The following is a 21,281-nucleotide window of genomic DNA, read 5'->3' on the forward strand; positions in this document are numbered from 1 at the left end:
ACAGCACTGAGACCAGGCCGCTGGCCAAATGCTAAACGCCGCGCTGAGCCGGCAGCCACCCACTGCCGCCGCCGTGTGCAAACAGCCAGCTTAACCGCCTCACTGAACACCTTCTTCCTCCTCCTCATGAACCCCCCCCCCCCAGACCACCAACACAAAGACTCGCACTCCCAGGACACAACATGGCCCGTGTCGCACAATAGTGTAGCTGTAGCATAACACAAAAGGTGTAGCGGTAGCCAAACGAGTAGCGGGTTAGCATAATATGCACAAATATAATGACACGCGGGTTATTAATATAAAAGGATATCGTCGCTCAGAATCTGAAAACGATGATTGAACAAAGCAAGGGATTATAAAAATACAGAGCTGGGCAAAAAGAGAGATAGGGGGGACATTTTTGTCCAAATTGATATGTTGAGCCACACGAAAGCGGCGAAACAATGGATATTTAACAACTCTGATCATCCAGTGCGGAAAAAAAAAAAAGGTGTCCGAAAAAAAGAAGGCTCAGCGAGTGGTGCTTCAAACGAGGAGGCCATTAGGCCCCGTTTGTGATTGAAAGTTTTGACCTGCCTCTGAATCCTAAGTGATTAAAACAATCAAATTTAATTAAATTTAAAATTTACTCAAACGCTCCGGCGTACACTCGTGTTTCTGACAAGGCCTTTTTAAAAAGCGCCGGGCGCCACACAGAGCACTCGATGCCAGCCCGCTCTCCAAGCCCTCGCGCCGATATCTTTCCTCATAATTACAGCCTCTTGTTTAAGAGGGATCACCGATGCCTCGGCGCGACCGACGGGGAGAATGCGCGCCGCATACTTCAGAGCCGGGTTCCAAACGCGGAATCGCTTATTATTTTTTTTTTTACGCCTGAACCCAAAACAAAGGGAATACAGCAACGGGGAATCAATACTGAGAAAATAATCACAGGCCTGTAGTCAGCCAGGGGAATCTAGTCTGTTTTTTCTCTGGGGTATGTTGTAGTCAGTGTAAAAATAAATAATTAAAGTAGGGATTGCAGGCGGATTGCACTGTACGTCACTGCACAAACAATACTACAATGACATAAAATAACCCACTTCGGCGTCACCCTTCCCCCGAGCCCGGTGGTACGGTCCGGCCCCGACTCTGGCAATGTCATCGCCGGTGGCCACGCCCCTCTCGTGCGCGGCCGTGGTGGCGGCGGCGGCGGTTGCGGCTGCCCGCTGACCTTCAAGAGCGCGACGGCGACGGCGGCACCTCCTCTTGACCACGCCGCGAACCGCTCAATCAGAGCCCAGGCACCCGCGGCTCCCCGCACATCAAACACGCGCCCGGGGGAGGGGTGGTTGTAAAGTACAGCGAAGGAGAGCCGGGGGGGGGGGGGGGGGGGGGTCGGTGGGGTTGGATGGCGTTTGGAGGGTGGAGCACGGCGTCTCATCGAGTGGCGGGAGTGATGGCGTGAAAGGGAACAATGTGACTGAGTGTGTTTTGTTATGTGGCTGCTCGCTGAAGGGAGAAGACACGCGAGTCGAGGGAGTTGATGAAATGATTACAGAGCGGCGCAGAGAGAGGGGCGAGGGAGAGAAGGACCCGGGCAGTGCACAGGGCGGCACAATCCATCCTTGTTTAACACCGGGCGGGGGGTGACAATGGCCCCGGTGGTTCCTCCCATGTGACTCCAGGTTGGCGGAGAGAAGGTGTACACTGGGCCTGCAGCCGTCTGAGGCTCAGCTCCCCCGTTTGGAGGAGGACGTCCAGACTTCCTCCAGGTCCACGGTGCTACACGCCCCCCCCCCGCTGGCCCTACAGGACACTTCAACGGACCAACCCGTTTGGTTTCATTGGGATGGCGTGTGATGATAAAGAGGTGTCTTTTGGCTAATAAATAAAGAGGAGCAAAACGTGAAGGACTACAAAGCCAGAAAGGTAAACACTGCTCTGTCCCCAGAGGGCTTGGGTCCAGAGCAAAAACGTTCTCTACAAGCAGCGTGATGACCTGCCCCTTTGATCAAGACCAGTCGAGACCTCCGTGTCGAATCACGTGCACTGATATCCCCTCCGTCGTTTCCTCATGGTGACGACGGTCCTCAAAACCACCTAGGGGTAACAGCTCGAGTAACAGCAACAGGCCTTGAGCACATGTCAACGGAAAGACCTTAACCTTCCCTCCGGCACTGCCGAGGATAACAACAGAAACAACAACAACCACCGCCGCCACCACCACCACCACCACCGCCGCCGCCGCTGCTGCTGCGTGTTTTACTGCACATGTGTTCCCCACGCCGTAGGAAGATGCAATCCTAAACTCTCCCTCGGACAAGCAGGCCGACCACATGAAAGGTGCACCGCAGCAGATGACATACATATTGACGTGCTTCCTTGTTTGGGTCGGCATGGGGGGGGGGGTGGGGGGGTGGCAGACGAACGCACGGCGCTCTCCCCCCCACCTCCCCCTACCCTCCCCCTCCTTGGATCTCCTCTCCCCTTCCTGTCGCGGCCTCCTCCACTCCTTAACCTCCCTCCACATTAATTGCAGGACAGGCTTCATCCTGAGTGGGTGGTGGGGGCAGGGGGGGGGGGGGGGGACCCGGGTAGAGACCTGTCTGTCAGTGATTTTAATCTCTTCTTTTGACCGAGTTTCCCGAGCCCCCCCCCCCCCCCCCCCCCCCCCCCCCCCCTGCAATTTGGCCCCTTGCTTTCATCTCTGCGTTTGGCCGAGGGGCCGGATCCCTCGCCCACTTCCAGGGGCTGAGCTCGTGTGTGATCATTCAAGACGGCCGTGTGTTTACAATGCCGACGAGGACGGCCGCGGGAGCGGGAGCGGGAGCGCGCGCACACGCGCAATTACGCCACGCGGCATATTGGTTTCACCGGGTATTGTCAAACAATGATTACCCTTTGAAACGGCGGTCGTCTCCCGACCAATCAATGCAATTAGCATGCCATAATCACAGCAAAGTAATTACAGCAAAATCACTTACAAAAAAGGCCTTCGAAATTAAGGGCCCGCGTCGTACAATACAAACTATTATCTTGAAACGGCAACTCAATGATCAGTGCAGGAGAACCAATCTTAATTAAAGCCTAATAAAATGGGCTGATGTGGCATGCTATGGGCTAGTGCAAACCTGTTTCAATAATTACATTTAAAGGATCAAACAGCGCTTGCAGGAGCGAAACCACCATGCCTGCAGAGAGGGTAGCTTCATAGCGGTCAGGTTAAATAATGATTCATTCTTTTGGATGCATAAGAATAAATACATTGACATGATGAACACAAATCTCTAGACACAGCTTCTACGTAAACATTGGCAAACACTGTTGACCCCCCCCCCCTGATCAAGACCGCACACACACACACGCACACACACACACACACGCACACAAGCATCACCTGGTTTCTGCTGGGTCACCACGGGGGTCTGTGTCTCCTTGGTGTAGGACACGACCTCCCGTGGGGGGAAGTCCACGTGGGTGATCTTGGTCATGCCCATCTTTTGGGGCGCCCGCCTAGAACACACAACACAGCTCAACCACGGCTCGCCCCGGAGCGCATTGTCAAAGAGGACACCGGGTACAGAGGCAGAGCGGGAGTCGTGACCGCCCTCACCTACGTTAGCACCTGTCGCTGGAAGCAGCGCCGGAAGAGAGTTCAAGAGGCTAACGGCCTAGCAACGTTAACACACACTGTAGAACCCCCATTAACCCCTAAGCCCCGCAAACTGAAGATGTTAGCCTTGTGAGACCGTCCAAATCTCAGAGTCAAGTTCATGTTCCGGTTCTTCCGGTAGATCAGTGTGACCTCGGGCTGGCTGAAAGCCTCTTCCTAGAAATCCATGAAGGATTCGTCCAATCAGGGGTTTCGGTTTGTGCCGAACAAGAAATGACGCAGGCGCCATTGTGAAAGAAACAATGGCGGCACCCGAGAAAAGTGTAGCAATCAGAACAGTTTTATGTGAAATAGACTGGATCACAATGTTAAAAGCTTGATACACGTTCTTGCTTGCTTTTGCTTGACCTCCGACCCGATTCGGCGAGGGCAAGAGAGTCACTGATTGTTTTTTTTAAACAGCGTAAGGCCGCAACCATATTTGGAAATCATTGCAGCCTGGTCAAGACTGACGGATATTCATGTGAAAAACAAACTTCAACATCTGCATGGTCTCATGAGGCCAAAAGGATCTAGATATATTAATTCTAATATGCGAGAATGAATTAGTTCATTAATCAAACACATTCATGCACAGTTTAATTACAGGTTTATGGTCGTTATTACTGTTTTTACTTTATTGAAATGAGTGCGAGAAACACGTCAACATGCTAAGAATTGAGAGAAAGGAGAATGACCAGGAGAGGAGAGAAGAGAGTGTCCAGTACCCCAGCTCAGAGTGCAGTTGAAGGGTGGACGGATCTGAGTCCCAGTGCAGAGTCCTGGGGGTTAGTGGCGCGGTGCAGCAAGGTGGCATTAGTGAGAGAGACACACACACACACACACACACACAGAGAGACAGGGTGAGAGAGAGACACACACACAGAGAGACAGGGTGAGAGAGAGAGACACACACACACACACACACAGAGACAGGGTGAAAGAGCGAGAGAGACAAACACACACACAGAGAGAGACAGGGTGAGAGAGAGGGTGAGAGGTAGAGAGAGTGAGAGAGAGAGACACACACAGAGAGAAAGCGACAGAGAGACCAGGTGAGAGAGAGATACACACAGAGACAGAGTGAGAGACAGGGTGAGAGAGAGACATACATACAGACAAAGAGAGACAAACAAAGAGAGGGACAGAGAAGGAGGGATGGGTCCAAATAGGAGAGCAAATTAGTTAGAATCCACACACAAGGCATGCTGGCCAGACATCATTAAGCACACATTTTCAGCATAGATCACATTACATGTTCCGTGGTTTGCAAATACGTGAAGAGGCGTGGGTTGGGGGGGAGGACAGACACAGAGAGAGAGAGAGAGAGAGAGAGAGAGATTGGGAGACCTTTGCAGGAAATGGCCACGCTGGTGAGCCAACACATAGGCAAGGGGGGGGGGGGGGGGGGAGAGAGAGAGAGGGAGGCGGGTGGGACACTGGGGGAGAGAGAGAGAGAGAGAGAGAGAGAGAGAGAGAGAGAGAGAGAGAGAGAGAGAGAGAGAGAGAGAGAGAGAGAGAGAGAGAGAGAGAGAGAGAGAGGTGAGCCAACACATAGGCAAGGGGGGGGGGGGGGGGGGGAGAGAGAGAGAGAGGGAGGCGGGTGGGACACTGGGGAGAGAGAGAGAGAGAGAGAGAGAGAGAGAGAGAGACACTGGTGGGACACCGGGGGGAGAGCGTTAAGTTTCAGCCCAGGGAACGGTCTCTAATTAGGGGTTAAAAAGTCCTGGAGGCATATCTGGGCCCCCCAACTGTTTTATTGTTACTTCCACATTGTGCTCCAGTCAGGACCGTGTAAACTAAATAAACATGTCATCATAAACCAGGGATTATTCACTGAGGAAGCATGAAACATGTTGATATGATTAGCCTCTTTGTTATATAGTCAGGCCCAGAACATGTGTGGCCATTTTAATGCCTCCAGAAGGATTACGTACATATCGGAGATGCCGTAAATGCGAGTTGTTCTACTGTTAGCCATTTTTGATCATGTGGGTCCGAGGTTATTATCGCACCGCACAACTTAATGTATGTGACAGTCAGGCTTTGCCATCATTTCTACGTCTCACGTAGCACAGCAATGTCCTCGGTGAACAAAAGGCTTGGAACAAGGGGGGGGGGGGGGGGGGGGGGGTACAGAGGAAAGTATTTTTGCCATTATGCTTTTAGCGGTGTGTGCGTGAGCGTGTGAGCGTGTTCGTGTGTACCTGGGTCCCACGGCTCCGTCCGAGTCTTGGCTTCCAGCCTCACTTGGCGTGCCAACTGATTTGGCAGTTGGAGACATATGAGCAGGAGCTGCATGCAAAGCGAGAGAGAGAGAGAAGAGAGAGAGAGAGAGAGAGAGAGAGAGAGAGAAACAGAGAGAGAGAGAGAGAGAGAGTCTCTTACTACAGATAGAGGGCTTCAGCCACAACAGAAAACCGTCACTTTTTTAGGAATGAAACCACTGCTGTTGTTTTATTTAACCTTTTTTTGGAGAGGAGGACAATAATGCTAAAAATCTAAATATTAAAAATAATCACTACCACACATATCCTACAAAATATGTATTTTTTTTACATCTTATGAAATCATAAATCATAAATTACTCGGGAGATCATATAAATATAAAAAATATGATAGAAAGATTTGTAACATGACTATAGCTGAACGTTTTGATATCCTATAATTGAACATCCATCCATTCACAAAGACACTCGAAGCCTTTCGTATGTGGATCTCTACTGCCACCTGCTGGGAGCAATCGGTTGTGCCTTTCAAAGCAGCAACGCGTAGTTCTTTTTTATCTTATTTTATCTTCATAGTTATATAATGTGATACAAATACGTGGCAATACATGCATGTTCCGTAAAACGCCATTGCAACCGTTCCAGGTGCTTAAATGCATTAAATATAAATAGCTGTCATTATATTTCCAATAAAATACAGATACATATGTAGTAACAGATATTTTTTCCCAAGACATATCATTAAGAGATATGAAATGTCAAACATCTGTAGCTTATATTTACATTCACCTCAATCTTTCACTTCATTGCAGAAAATGGTGCAATCTTTTCATTTTATTGATATTCCACATGTGTGATTTATTGCAGTGAGTGACAGTCCGAGCCTCAACGGGGAACCTACCAGCGGTCACGTCTGAGGTGATGCCCATGCTTTGCAGGATGGCGTCCGCCTCCCGCCTCTTCTTGTCCAGCTCGGTGTCATCGGTCTGCGGAGCGGCATCCTTCTTCAGGTCCGCCTGGAACAGGAAGTGAGAGTCTCTTTGAGCTCAAGTCACCAGCTGCGACTGTCCTGTTCCAACTACAGTACCCACAATTCCTATGCAAACGGCTTGGCTGTGGGTTTGTCTGTGGGTGTTCCTACTTGGAGTAGAGAAGCACCAACCCTCTGCCGCCATGGTAACATAAGAGAGCTGAATGGAAACCGCTGGCTGGTAAATATTACTGCCTTTGCATTATTATATATTTTCATCAAATCCAAAGTCTACAATTACAAATTTCATGTGGGATGGGAGTAGTTCACGGCTGACTCCAACACCGAAAGCAGTTTGTAGTTATTGTAACACTACATAAAGTACAGCTTCAGTATGGACAATAGAAAGGTCATCAATTTGTCTTCGATCAAAGCGGTTATCAGTACAAGAATCAGTAGGCCTCCGTTCACAATTGAACGACAGGCCAATCTTTACATTAAATGTCTTATGGATGTATTATCGTTAATACTAGTAGTATAAGTAATAGTAGTATAATGCAAGAAACGTTTACGCGTTTCCCAAACATTGCACCTCTACCTCTTTCTTGCGCTCCTCCTCCTTGATTCTCTTCTCCTCCCGGATCTGAGCCAACTTTCGTTTCTTCCTTTCCAGCTCCGCTTTCAGCTCACTTTTGTCTGACATGATGGCAGAACTGAACATGAACACAAATAAAAAAGGTGATTGATAAGCATAATGTTAACGAAATCTTTGCCTGTAAAACAATATTTACATATATGTTAACGAGGTTAAAACACACTCTTGCGTCCAAACATTTGTTCAAATCGGAGTGCTGAACAACGCGCACACACACACACGCACACACACACACACACACACACACACACACACACACACACACACACACACACACACACACACGCTGATGTTGCACAGATTCTATGACTGGCATTAGTAGCCGACGTTGAGGCTCTGCATCTATAGGTGTCTAACGAACGAGACACTCAGTCATATCTGCTTACGTGGCTTGTACCGGACGTGTTTATGCAGTGTGTGTGTGTGTGTGTGTGTGTGTGTGTGTGTGTGTGTGTGTGTGTGTGTGTGTGTGTGTGTGTGTGTGTGTGTGTGTGTGTGTGTGTGTGAGAGAGAAATCTGACGTGTAGTTCATGCTGGCTAAATGTATTAAACGTGTCATGATGCATTAGTCACAGCGCCATGTCTGACAGAAAAGCGTCCACAAGGCAGCCAAATAAAATACAACTACATACTGCACTTAGCAAAATGATTTCCAAGACATATCATTAAGAGATGTGTAATGCCTTACACCTGTAGCTTATATTTACACTCGATGACATCATAGGGGACACAAAACGTGTCATGATGCACAATCACAGCGCCATGGCTGACAGCAAAGCGTCCACAAGGCGGCCCTGCTGGAGCCCCACCCAGCCGTCGGTGGTGGATCACTCGCAAACATACATGCAAACATACGATCTGTAACACCATCAGCTTTATTAAAGAAGACGTGACACGTAACGTAATTGAGGATGTCTGCTGTTCCCTAGTGACAATCCAACCCCATTGTGTTTAACAGAGATGGTGATCAGGGCAGCAACCTGACAAGGCCGCTGCTGCTGCTCACACGTTACTGTACATGTTATGCCCTGATAGCTAGACTCATCCCAATCAAACGACCTGAACCATAATGCAATATTAATGCGCTAGGCAGAATGTTTTAATTATCAATAGAGCCGAGTGCTGCATAGCAGGGAGACCCGAAGCTATTAACGACCGTGTTGTTATGCTAAGCTAAGCGTGAATTTTGCTTATTTGAACGATGACGTCATTAAGTGACATTAACCGGACAGTAACATCGCTAGTGTGAAGACAATTAATGAGAAAATGTTGAATATGATGAACGAACCTTTGGAAATTGGATTAGGTTTGTGAATTGACACAACGGCGTCCCTTTTCCTGAAACAGCCAAGTGGCCAATTGCGTCGCTACGGAGGCTCAGCGGAGACAATTCAACTTCCCAGATAATACATTCTGGGTTTATGCTTGCTGCTACAGTATCTATCTAATCTAAATGACTTAAGCCACATGATACTTATATTATATACATATATTTGAAATGGAATCTAACAATAAAGGTGGTGTGTTCATAAATCCAGGGTTGCCTATAAATAATTTGCTTATTTTAATGTGTGAGAAATTGCTATACTCCTTCCATGGCAAATACTGAGCGATTCAATAGAAAACTAATACTTTATTGTTTACATTACATGTTAATTGTAAAAAAAATATTATAAAAAAACTCTGGGAAAATAGTGGAAACAACTTTTCAGTTAGAATATTCAAATAGCATGAGTCATGAAAATGGCATAAGCTATATTACAATATATATTTGTTAGTTGTTTCTAAATAAGAATAAATAACTCTAGGTTCTACTAAGAAGCAGGGTTCCTACATAGAGTGGAACAAAGGCCCATTGTAAGAAACCTGCCACTGCAAGGAATGAGTCATATATCAAGACAATCAGAATCGTAATCACTAGTAACGCCTTGGGAATCACAGTGAATGCTTGGGTCACTTCGAAACCAATTCCCATTCATCCAAATCACTTGTGAAACACAGTGAATGAATTGACTTCAAAGCCACTTCTAAATCATACATATCACTTGTGAATCACAGTGAATGAATTGACTTCTAAGCCACTTCTAAAATCATACGTATCACTTGTGAATCACAGTGAATGAACTGACTTCTAAGCCACTCCTCAATCATCCATATCACTGGTGATTCTCAGTGAATTAACTGACTTCAAAGCTACTTCTCAAGCATTCCATATCACTTGTGAATCACAGTGAATGAACTGGTTCCAAGCCACTTCTCAATCATACATCAGTTGTGAATCACAGTGAATGAACTGGTTCCAAGCCACTTCTCAATCATACATCAGTTGTGAATCACAGTGAATGAACCGACTTCCGAGCCGCTTCTCAATCATCCATATCACTTTGCTTGGTACTCCTCCTCCGCAGGTCTTCGGCCCCCTCGCCGGCGAGCCCGTCCGCGGGCCGGGGCAGCGCGGGGCCCGCCGGGCCCTGGGCGGGGTCCTCGGGGGAGGAGGAGGACAACAGGGAGAGCAGGGCCTGCTCGCTGGGCCGCTTCCAGTGCGGTCGCGTGGCGATCCACAGGATGAGCGCCCCGAACGCCACGAGCAGGAGGCCCAGGACGTTCACGAACGTGGCCTCGGGGGGGGAATCCTTATACTTTGGGTTGTTCCTTTAAAGGAAAATGAAAAGTCATTGTTATTCTTTTTTCTTTGTTTTTTACTAGGTAGTTACTTCCCTTTTTTTTTTTTGCATTGTTGCGCTTTAAGATAGAGTGAGATGGACAGGAAGCTATGGGAGATCAGAGGGGAGGACATGCAGCAAAAGACCCCGGGAAGGAATCGAACCCATGTCGATGCGATCAGGACCGTTTCCTTAATGGTACACGCTCTACCCGGGATGAGCCACTGGGGCTCTTCTTTAGATCCCCAAGTCATTGTAATTCTCAACATTGCGTTCATGTTTGTGTATAAAACGGACGTTTGGATGGAGAGCCTCCATTTTGCTTTTGTTGCGTTCCTTACAGGGCGAAGATGAGTTTCTCCGTGAGGCCCATGAGGGCTGTGGCGATGACGGCCGTGAAGATGAACAGCCCGCTGTAGACGTGAAGGGGCATGAACGCCGCTCTCCATTGCACAGGTGCAACAGGGATGAGGTATAGACCTATTCCAAGAACGAGCTGGTGTAAAAAAAAGACAGCAGTGCATTTTAGGATGCATTTCTTACACAAGCCACACAAATTTGGGATAGACTTAACGCCACAGCTGACATTTGCGCACTCACCATTAGAGGCAAAGCCCATCTCTAACCTAATACCTAAACTTAACCATCTCTAATCTAATAACTAAACTTCACCATCTCTAACCTGATACCTTAACATCTCAAATGCAATATCTCAACTTATCCACCTCTAACCTAATACTCAGACTTATCCATCTCTAACCTAATGCAGAAACAACTCTAACTTAATACCTAAAGTTATGCATCAACCTGATATCTAAACTTAACCATATCCTACACTTGGCAATTTCAGCTGTGTTAGTCTTTCCCCACACATAGACAGAATTGTAGAGGCGCCGCATCCCATTAGGCATACCAGGCAACTGCCTGGGCCCCCCCCCCCCTCAACAATCGCTCTCTCCCCCCCCCGTCCGTCCGTCCGTCAACAATCCTCTGCCTAGGGCCCCCACACTACCTAGAATCGCCCCTGAGCATAACGGAACATGTAAACACGCCACTAGCCTTTACAATACTTTAGTTATTTAACTCTAATTTAACTAACGATAACCCTAAGTTCCACTAGCTTATTTTAACATGTCAAATGGTGGGTACCTGCAAGGAGTACAGTAGTAGAGCAGATAGTCCCAACCAGCTGTGCAGACTGTACATGTTTGGAATCTTGGCAGCATTATGAAAGTCAAATACTGCTACAAACGCGATAACGGCCAGTATGAAAGCCAGCAGATGAAGGCCTGCATGAGCAAACTTCATGATCAGTTTGCTGCATTTCCAAGTCCATGGCAGTCGGTACACAATAATAGCTGAAAGGAAAAACATCCAACATTAGCACACACATAACAAATGAATGTTATAGCATTAACAGCAAAAAGTGTGTGTGTGTGCGTGTGTGTGTGTGTGTGTGTGTGTGTGTGTGTGTGTGTGTGTGTGTGTGTGTGTGTGTGTGTGTGTGTGTGTGTGTGTGTGTGTGTGTGTGTGTTACAAATGGTTTACATTTACATTAAGTACATTTAGAAGACGCTTTTATCCAAACCAAATTAAAAAAAGTACATTTGTCAGAAGAAAGAGAAGCAACAATTTATCGCTGTCGGAAGTTTATCACTTTCGAATGTTTTCATTTGAAAATCGTAACACAGATATAAAACGTTAACTGAAACTTCACATAAGTCATTGTATGAGTTATTTAGCATACACAAGCTAAAACTAAGAAAAAGCGTTCACATTGCTCATTAGTGAACTTTAGCCTACGGGAATCTCGCGTACCTATTCCCTGCAGGAACACGAATCCCACGACGATCAGAACCGGGTGCCAGTTGAACTCAGCCGCTCCTCCATCCCACGCCAACCCTTCTCTGTAGTGGAGTACCCAGGTCAACACAAATATGATAGAGATCAAACCGAAAGAAACGGCGGCTAAGAAAGCGAATACGAATTGTTTGTAATCTTCAATCGCCATCAGTGAACGTTGACGCAGTGAGGGGGAAATGACTTGAAGAAGGCTCTCCGGACTGGAGAAGTATGACAAGAGGTTACTCAAGAGGCAGGACTTTGGTCACATGACCTAAGCAGCACTAAACAAGTTACCAATGCCACGTTTAGTAAAAATAAATAAACCTGCATGGTCAAATAAATAAAGATATAAAAATAAATAAAGTTCGTTGTTTTTTTTATAATAAAATAGAACCAAACTCCCTCTATTTGCTTTCCTTAAAAGAGTTGGCCGTTTTTTAAAGGAGGAATTTCCTCAACGGGAGGATGCCAAGAAGCCATTGGTGTTCCGTTACAATAATGACACCAGCCACAATAAGGGAGAGGGGATAAAGAAAACCATTCTTTATTAATTCTTCAATGGTATAAAAAAAATACAGTACAAAAATATTTCCAGCATGGGTAAACTCTCTGAAGGTAACAGCATTATTTTGCTTCGGTTTGGAGTTTGTAGACATGGCAGTGAAAGCCGTTGTTCCTTTCTTCAATATGGACAATCGTCTCCTTGTCAAAACACATCTCATTCCGGTATGTCTGTAATAATAAAAATAAAAGAAAAAAGGGTGAAGGGTTTAACAAGTACAATCCCAAGTCCCAAGATCCTCTGCTGTCCATAGGGAAATCTGGCCTCTCACCACATCCCAGGCCTGTTCCAGGGGAATGGTTTTCAGCAGCACTCCACTGCTGTTGTCGTGCAGCTTCACGCATGCCCTTCCCTCGCCCTCTTCTCCGTCGGTGACCACCAGTGCCAGCAGATCCACCTCGTCTTCATACTCCACCGTGCGGAAGGTCTACGCAAACCAACAGTGTTTACTTCTCATCCGTTCCAGAGACTTCAGCCCACAGAAAAATGTGTAAGCGTGTTTCCCTCTCAATTCAGGACATTGTAATTGTATCTTTGTCTGGTGAAGGGACCTTTTCTAACATGCACAGGCGACTGGATATCGCTAGTGATTCTCTTGGTACCTCCTGATCTGGGTCGTCGTCGAGCTGCTGACTGATCCGCTTGACCGTTCGACCTGAGGAGGTGACGGTGACCCGGGGAGCCACCTGGTCCAGGGAGAAGAAGAGGCTGTTAACCATTTGAGGGGGAAGACGTCTGAGTGAGCACTCTTTAGGAACGTCCATGACACCTCATTCAGTCATTCAGCAGAAAGCAAGAGCCAATTCAGGCACAGGTGTTCTGCATCCGGCTGGGGGACGCTGACAACTAGTCTGCGGACATTGGGGATCGAACCCAGAACGTTCCGGGTGGGAGCCCAGAACCGGAGCCATGACATTCTCGTCCAGCACCTCATGAGATGCGTTGCAACTGTTTATCACGTTGTAAAAACAGATAGGACACAACTTTATGCAAAGGACTTCCCGTATAGATGTGAAAAAGTCCAAGTCAGAAAATGTACACATTGGTGTAACTAACGAATGCATTTGAAACAATCAGGATGTTAAAAAATACATCATACTGTTGGTGTGCACTCTTCAACGTGGAAGAGACTGTGAACGTGCGTTACACTCACATTGCTGCGACAGGTCGTGATGGAGAAATCCTCCACCACCTCTGACGGTGAGTCACTCTTCAGGCCACTCACACACCTCAGCATTCTTGAGGAAGGTCCAAAATATGTTAAACACAAACTTAAATAAAGGCCTTCTAAACAACTTGCTTGGGCAGTACTGAATCATGTATCGTAATGATGCATCGCGCTCCCAAGACCCGCATGCCTGCTCACTTTACGGTGTTGGGTCCAACGTGAATGATCCGCCCGGACTCATCAGGGTGTAGATATATTAAATCAGTCTCCAGAGAGCAGCAGTCCATGTCTTGAATACCGTTCTTTGCCTATCGTTTTACAAGAATAAACACATTCATGAACAAACTAAAGCACTATAAATGGCACGATGGATAAACATTGATGTGGTTTGACAGATGGGTGGAGTGATAATGAAACAGTAAATTCCCCACCAAAAAAGATAAGAAGTTATGTGTCAAGAAAAACCATGAGGGCAAAAACAAACGCATTGCAAAAAGGCCCAATATGCTCCTGAGGCCATGAGGTAAAGCTTATGTCAAGTGACTAGAGAAGCTTAGCAGCCGTACTCATGGCAACAGATGAGAACAATAGCTGTCAAAAACATCAGTGGCTCTCAGTCAGACATTGGCAGTGCATAAAAGTAACAACTACAGGGACTGTACCCATAGTAAATAAGTATACATTATGAAAATACTCAATTATATGCACAAGACCCACAATCGGTTATTAGTACCAGAATGCCTTCTGCCAGGGAGCAGATGTGATAGGTTCCCCTGTGCTTCTTGTGGGGCGGTGTGTATATGTAGTGCCAGGGATGGCCTCCAATCTGCACGTTATGGTCAGAGCACGACACTTCGAACAGCACTGGTGGACAATCTAATGAGACATATAATAATGACATATACGTACATATATTTATTTATTCCTCGAAACAACACAAGGTTAAGGTGTGTTGTTTCGAGGAATTTATGATAACATACATTTACGTTTAGGGCATTTAGCAGACACTTTCAACCAAAGCGACTTACAATAAGTGCATTTGTCAGAAGAAAGTTTAACTATTTATCGCTGTCGGGTTAGGGCTGGCTATCATTGTACACAACAATGATAGCTAGGATAAGACGCTACACAATGCTAAGCGCTATTTTTAAGTGAAAGGGACACAAGACATACAATAAGTGCGTACATTAAGTGCAAGGACGCACAACATACAATTAATATTCATAGATACATTCACATATTTATTTATTCCTCGGAACAACACAAGGTGTGTAGTTCCTCTCTCCAGTTAGAGAGAGGCGATGTCCTACCCTTGATGACGATGTTCTCGGGGATCCCGTAGGGAGCGTCTCCCACAGTTCTGCCCTCGTGGAACGGGCTGGGCTGCCCCAGTGCCAGCCTCTTGGTCATGAACTGTGAGGTGGTGGGGGTGGGGGGGTACATATATGGGGGCTTTGAGAAGAGCTACACAAGGAATGTCTGAGGAGCTGTCATTGTTTTTGTAATGACGTGAAATAAATCAACGAGATGAAGAATACCTCACTGAGGATCCGGTCAAAGCTGTACAGCTTCACTGTTTTGGTGCTGTGAGAAACGGCCAGTGTGCCTTGCGTCAGCACAACATCAGTAACGGTGTCCCCAAACACCTAAAGAGATTAAGTCACTGAGTCAAGGGCATTTACTGTTTATTATTGTAATTATAAGCTCACCGGGTTTCACAGGCCTGCATTCAAATGACATTCTGTCTAGAGACTTAGCTGACGCTTTTATTCACAGTGACAAACAGGTGAGGTAATCAGTATTGACGCAAATGTAACAAAGCTGTCCAACCTACAGAGTAGCTTTAGGATTAAGAAAACAAGGTATTAGCTAGTTCATCTTTAGGTTATTATTAGTTTAGGAGTCAGAACACAAGGTTAGCAGCTAGTTAATCTTTAGGTTATTAATACAAAACACAAGGTTGGTAGCATGTTCATCTTTAGGTTATTTTTGCATCTCATTATTAGAGGTAGAAGTGCATTGTAGGAGAAGGATACATTCTAAATTAAAAACAAGTTATTTTGAGTTAGAAATACATAAGTGAGTCAATTTAATAAAAATGGTCAACACCCCTCACACCTAGAAGAGGCAAGGACCGAAGGGGTAAAACAAGCTAGCATACCGTTTTATTGATCTCCAACATTCCTACAATTTCCAGGGGGAACACATTAAAGATGGCCAGGTGCATCACAGTATTCTGAGTTATGCCTGCCTGTAACATTCAGAGGGAGAAACAACTAAATTTTTTTTATGTTCAAAATGACAATGTTAAATAAAAAATGTATGCAATGGCGGTCATGTTGGAGCATGCAACATAGTTTCCACATCTATATTATGCATTCATTCAATTACGATTATTCATTTTCATTGTACCTGTCGTGCAAAAGGTGCCACTTTGTTTTGGATAGACTTGACATAAAATCTGTCTTGATATTCATCCCACTGAAGGTACCTGGAAAACAAACAAAAAAACATGACGCTTGACACATATTTGTCATAAAAGATTTAAAAAAAAAAGGGGCCTGAAAATGTAATAATTTACTTGAACTTGGGGTTGGGAGAGAGGTATACTCCCTGGAGTGTCTCTCCAGTTTCAGCTGATAAGCGGTAGAGCCAGTTATTGGCAGTTAGGGTCAGTAGGCATGGTTTCTGGTCAGAAGGAGTGGACAATGATTTCTCCTGTTGGGGAGGGCATGCAAGGTAAAGGTCATAGTGCAAACAGCAAAGCATTTCAGAATAGGTGCTGTAATAAAGACAAGTGTTGGAGGTTCACTTACAAGTGGGCTTGAGCATTGTAAGGCATCCTCTATTTTCTCAGATTTGCTCCGTTGAGGCAACTTGTATAAGAGCTGAGGATGTGTATCAATGCTGAAAACATACATTTCAACTATTGGGTTTGGTGTAGGGATATGGTGTTATTTCCATCATCATCTCAAATATAAAATAGCAACGGTGCAAAAACAACACATACCAACTGTAGCAACTCTGGTAGTTTTCAAAATAGATTTTTCCACTGTCATAGGCAATCGTGGATTTTGAAGTCTTGCTCCAGACTTTAATGAAGTTCCTGTCTTCCTATTATTCATACAAACCAAAACGGTAAGGGTCCTTGTTTTCATATAAACTTCAAATCATCAGATAATGAAAACCCGTGTTCATGAAAGATAATGTACTGGCATTCACCTGCAGGACGATGGCCCTTAACATCCTCATATTCGCCCTCAGGATGTTTCCATAATCAGGAAATCCTCTCGACCTCCTTGCCAGCATGCAAGTGGTGTTGGTTTGTCTCTTTCTACGTGGACAGGTCATCGCTAGGTGGCGCTGTGCGTGTAACTAGCTCACAACACACTCAAGGGATGAACAAAGTCGATAATCGTTACACTAGGCATGCCTAGTTAACCTTTATTCGACGGATTGAGATTTGAAGTTTGCTATGATAAATTGACTCCTTTGTTTGAGGATCGTAGCTCAATAATAACAACTGATTGCAACTAAGATCACACAATTGGTAACCTCTGGAGCTAATGTTAAGCTACAAGATTCGGAACATGTGTGAAGTTTACGGCACCAAACATCCATATCAAAACAAAAGGATATCCTTACTTCTTAGTTTCAAAATAAAAGCTGTTGGACGTTCGATTTTGTTTATGAGGATATTCGTTTTATTGTGATTGACTTTAATTGTACAACATAAAAATACCTTGTGAATTTCTTACATTTTCTGTAGTTTTAGTAAATTAATGGGTGCAGTGTTTCCTTCTGAACGGAGAAGTAATTTACTTTGAAGGCGCACAGTAAACATCCGGTCTTATTTCATTTTTCTCGAACAAGCTTGACGCAAATGTGGAACTAGGGTATAAAAACGACGGTTTTCCAAGTAAGCAATCTCCCTGTTTAATTGAAGTTAAAATACGCGAATGAAGCAACAATGTCCATAGGATTTCCGATTGAACCATTCATGCTTGCTCTCTAAAGTGTTGTCATTTCATCACTATTGCATATTGTTGGCTTTTTAACTTACTGTGTGTGTGTGTGTGTGTGTGTGTGTGTGTGTGTGTGTGTGTGTGTGTGTGTGTGTGTGTGTGTGTGTGTGTGTGTGTGTGTGTGTGTGTGTGTGTGTGTGTGTGTGTGTGTGTGTTACCTTTCCAAAGCTTGGCAGGAAACATGCATACATATAAGAGCTTATATCTTTGCTCTGTGGCTAAATATGTGTGCAAGTTCTGCATACGTTTGCAGAGCACAGCAAGAGGACCCTCAGCTCCACTGGGAGCCAGACTACTGACCAACCCTGAGGACATATTCCAACACAACATGTGGTCAGTAGAAGGAGTGGAGTCCATTATACTTGCAGAAATATTATGCATATAAGTAATTGTGGTGTCCCATGTAATAATAAGAAGAAGCATTTGTCATGTCAGAAATGTATGTATTGTGTTTAATGTACATTTATAACTGATCATGTATTTGATGTCCATGTTTCAACAGCCTAAAATATATAGTAATAGAATGTTCATTGCTCACCACAACCCATGTGTTTCAGGGATCACGTCCAGTGGACGGAGGAGGAGAAGGAAAGGGCACGTGAGAAAGCAGAGGACAACTCCAGCGTACACATTCCCTTAGCAGAACAAGGCATGTCAATGTTATTTTTATCCAACCTTTTTTTATTTATTTAGGCAATGGGGTTAAGCACCTCTTTTGCAAGAGGACGCTGATAGCAGCACAATGGCAAACATCCCCTGTTACCGGATTACACAGTGACAAGTGGGTAAGTTGGAATACAAGTTTGTTCTGTCTCTCCCTCGTGCAGGTAAGTTCGACACGGAAGCTTGTGGTTACTGGGACCGCTTTTATGAGACTCACCGCAACAAGTTCTTCAAAGATCGCCGGTGGTTGTTCCAAGAGTTTCCAGAACTGCTCCCTTTGAGGCTCAGAAGCCCTTTGGCAGACGTGAGCCAAGCTGGGAACTCGAGCTCTGGCAGAACCTCAGAGACCTGCCAGGATCACAGCTCAGATCCCCCACCACAGCACAGAGATGCAGACAGTCCTGTGTGCCCAACCTCTGTGGATGCTCAGGCTGCACACGGTGAAGAGACGTTAGTGACTTCCTTTCCTGGACAACATGCAGATTTCCGGATATTGGAGGTTTAAACGGATTATTGCTATAATTATAGTATTTTTAAAATTATAACAAACGTGTTCACTTGATTGACGATAGGATCAATGAACTGTGCTGTTCTCTCTTTACAGGTTGGATGTGGAGTCGGTAACAGTGTGTATCCCATTGTAAAATCCATTAAGTAAGTATATTTGTAGTTTTATTATATGCTACAAATGCTTGTTTCACGACCAATGCCTCTAAACTCTTTCCATTGGTCAGTTGGACAGCCCTAACAGATTCATCTTACAAGAGCTTGAAGGATATAAGGTTTGGCTTGCAACCAAACCAAATTAATAGAAAGTAGAACAAATATTTAGTAGGAGTTAATCAACCAGCTAATTCATCTGTTTGTTGAATTAGCTGGTATATAACATATCTATGTTTTTATTCACAAATTTTCTTATGATGCAAGGTGCCGTAGGATTTGATGCACTATCATCAACATTTGTTGATACTAATAAATGATGTTGTTTTCTATGTGGGTGTTGAATCAGGGTTGGCTTCTGCTTCTATTTGCAGGGAAACGGGTGCCTTCGTATACTGTTGTGACTTTTCTCCTCATGCTATTCAGCTGGTGAAGGTAAGACATTGTCAAGGCATCCCCAAATCCTGCAAAATCCATGCAAAATAAATTGTCATTGCCATAAAACATTGTCTTTAACCCATTCTGCATTTCATTACTAACAGAGTATATATATTTGAACATAAAATAAAATATAAACCCACCAGATCAATTGATGGGAAAATTCCAATGATCATACATACACCATGTTTAATAATGGTCAAGTGGCCTCTCAAATGGGCTTTTGAGTTAGAAATCAATGATCCCCAGGGCGACCACATTAAGCTCCATTTCCCTTCTCTGTTAGGAGCATCCAGACTATGATCAATCCGTGTGTCATGCCTTCGTCCATGACCTCTGTGAGGAGGGAGCGTCCTTCCCAGTTCCTCTGCAGAGTCTGGATGTAGTCATGGCGGTATTCGTGCTCTCTTCCATCCATCCAGCCAGGTAGGTCCAAATAATACGCCTGGAAGAAGTCATTGGTAGTCAAATCTCTCAACCATCATCACTATCATGAGCATTTCTATACACACACACACACACACACACACACACACACACACACACACACACACACACACACACACACACACACACACACACACACACACACGCACAAGCAATAGTGACTGAATGCATGTTCACAATGCATATTACTCAAATTATATTTGTAATCATGACCTGCTTTGAGAAACTATTTAATTTAAAGATTGTACTTGCTTTGTGTGCAATTGACAGAAGTTGACGGTGATGGACTTTTAAATAATAAATGTCATTATACAATAATGGATAGACTGGTGTTTGTACCATATGACGATAGATTATTTACAGGTGTATTTCTATCATTGACAGACTGCAGGCAGTAGTGAATCGACTGACCACCTACCTGAAACCTGGAGGTGTATTTCTATTCCGTGATTATGGCAGATATGATCTTTCTCAACTCAGGTTTAAAAAAGGTTGGTGTGTAAAGAACAATAATCATGCTTTTGAGTCTTGCTTTGATATCATATGTGCGCTATACTCCATTTTAACACATTCAGTTCCCTGTGACTATAATCGTTAATCTACATGCTGGTTCTTGTATGTTCAGGACAATGTTTGGCAGATCATTTCTACACCCGTGGAGATGGCACTTGTGTTTACTTCTTTACAAGAGGTTTGTAAACTCTTTTCATAAACATGTGCAATAGTTATGTTTAACCAAAATATATTATTTATTCATTGTAAAAAGTAATAATGCAGTTTGTTTTCACAGATGAAGTTCGTAGTCTATTTACCAATGCCGGTTTGGAAGAGCTTCAGAATTTGGAGGATAGACGACTTCAAGTGAACAGGGGGAAGAAAGTAGTTATGCATCGGGTTTGGATGCAGAGCAAATACCAGAAAACACATTAAGCTGGATCATTTTAAGAGCCTGTATACTTATACCTTACATGTTGTATTTATTTTTTTAAGACCATTTTATTTATATGCTTACTGAAAGGCCATTTTTTAAAATGTTACAATCAAACATTGTCCTCCATGTGAAAATATATACGAAAGCTACTGTCAATTGTTCTCGTGAATTTGATTATTTTCATCAATAAACAGAATATCCCTTAAATATGAATACATGACCTACATTTCTACACAGATATTTCCCCTGAAATAAAATTATATTAAATAAAACATTCGTCATACTAAGTGTGTTCATTCCAAAGAAAACGTTATTTTCCGGCAAAAGTTGAAAGACTTGGAACTTTTATCTCCCTAAAAAATAGGTGTAATTGCCCAGTTCTGAAACAACGG

General features: G+C 44.6%; 5 protein-coding genes across 9 annotated transcripts in view; 2 read left to right on the top strand and 3 right to left on the bottom strand.

Annotated features, from left to right (window-relative positions):
• The window catches only part of LOC115533498 (calcium-binding mitochondrial carrier protein Aralar1-like), an 8,926-nt gene extending 7,217 nt beyond the window's left edge, over nucleotides 1-1,709 (top strand). The window contains exons 7-8 of the mRNA XM_030344043.1: nucleotides 1,106-1,283; nucleotides 1,668-1,709. Coding sequence (XP_030199903.1) covers nucleotides 1,106-1,283; nucleotides 1,668-1,709 — 220 coding nt within the window. The remainder of the gene's footprint in view (nucleotides 1-1,105; nucleotides 1,284-1,667) is intronic.
• A 1,670-nt stretch (nucleotides 1,710-3,379) lies between these two features.
• On the bottom strand, nucleotides 3,380-8,939 carry LOC115532821 (cytoplasmic dynein 1 intermediate chain 2; the record flags this gene model as incomplete). 2 transcript variants are annotated; one of them, XM_030342752.1, is given in 6 exon segments in its annotated part: nucleotides 3,380-3,495; nucleotides 4,363-4,416; nucleotides 5,842-5,929; nucleotides 6,764-6,878; nucleotides 7,431-7,545; nucleotides 8,776-8,939. In XM_030342752.1, coding segments are annotated over 5 exon segments (478 nt in total), but the record flags the coding sequence as incomplete, so codon positions are not given.
• A 161-nt stretch (nucleotides 8,940-9,100) lies between these two features.
• Nucleotides 9,101-12,263, bottom strand: cybrd1 (cytochrome b reductase 1). The gene is made up of 4 exons (XM_030342762.1): nucleotides 11,969-12,263; nucleotides 11,300-11,508; nucleotides 10,492-10,646; nucleotides 9,101-10,139 (listed from the first exon to the last, which is right to left on the bottom strand). Exons 1-4 carry the CDS (start codon nucleotides 12,159-12,161, stop codon nucleotides 9,854-9,856), a joined length of 843 nt encoding a protein of 280 aa, XP_030198622.1. The 5' UTR covers nucleotides 12,162-12,263; the 3' UTR covers nucleotides 9,101-9,853.
• Nucleotides 12,264-12,509: 246 nt separating this feature from the next.
• Nucleotides 12,510-17,363, bottom strand: dcaf17 (ddb1 and cul4 associated factor 17). 2 transcript variants are annotated; one of them, XM_030342755.1, is made up of 14 exons: nucleotides 16,948-17,363; nucleotides 16,736-16,839; nucleotides 16,542-16,632; nucleotides 16,307-16,413; nucleotides 16,138-16,216; nucleotides 15,887-15,976; nucleotides 15,264-15,371; nucleotides 15,036-15,138; nucleotides 14,459-14,601; nucleotides 13,924-14,033; nucleotides 13,711-13,795; nucleotides 13,160-13,243; nucleotides 12,829-12,984; nucleotides 12,510-12,727 (listed from the first exon to the last, which is right to left on the bottom strand). In XM_030342755.1, the coding sequence occupies exons 1-14, from the start codon at nucleotides 17,074-17,076 to the stop codon at nucleotides 12,620-12,622; spliced, it is 1,497 nt and encodes a 498-aa protein (XP_030198615.1). In that variant the 5' UTR covers nucleotides 17,077-17,363; the 3' UTR covers nucleotides 12,510-12,619. The 2 variants fall into 2 exon arrangements, with proteins under 2 accessions (XP_030198615.1, XP_030198614.1); XM_030342754.1 differs by having other exon boundaries at nucleotides 16,307-16,443.
• Nucleotides 17,364-17,536: 173 nt separating this feature from the next.
• mettl8 (methyltransferase 8, methylcytidine) lies at nucleotides 17,537-21,102 on the top strand. Of its 3 annotated transcripts, none has more exons than XM_030342759.1 (10): nucleotides 17,537-17,644; nucleotides 17,919-18,083; nucleotides 18,308-18,399; nucleotides 18,578-18,912; nucleotides 19,018-19,067; nucleotides 19,448-19,508; nucleotides 19,798-19,937; nucleotides 20,343-20,449; nucleotides 20,584-20,649; nucleotides 20,749-21,102. In XM_030342759.1, the coding sequence occupies exons 2-10, from the start codon at nucleotides 17,932-17,934 to the stop codon at nucleotides 20,886-20,888; spliced, it is 1,143 nt and encodes a 380-aa protein (XP_030198619.1). In that variant the 5' UTR covers nucleotides 17,537-17,644; nucleotides 17,919-17,931; the 3' UTR covers nucleotides 20,889-21,102. The 3 variants fall into 3 exon arrangements, with proteins under 3 accessions (XP_030198619.1, XP_030198621.1, XP_030198620.1); XM_030342761.1 differs by having other exon boundaries at nucleotides 20,736-20,910; XM_030342760.1 differs by having other exon boundaries at nucleotides 17,551-17,644; nucleotides 17,927-18,083.
• Nucleotides 21,103-21,281: the final 179 nt, after the last annotated feature.

The sequence above is a fragment of the Gadus morhua genome, chromosome 20 (assembly GCF_902167405.1).
Source record: "Gadus morhua chromosome 20, gadMor3.0, whole genome shotgun sequence".
NCBI classification, from domain to species: Eukaryota; Metazoa; Chordata; class Actinopteri; order Gadiformes; family Gadidae; genus Gadus; species Gadus morhua.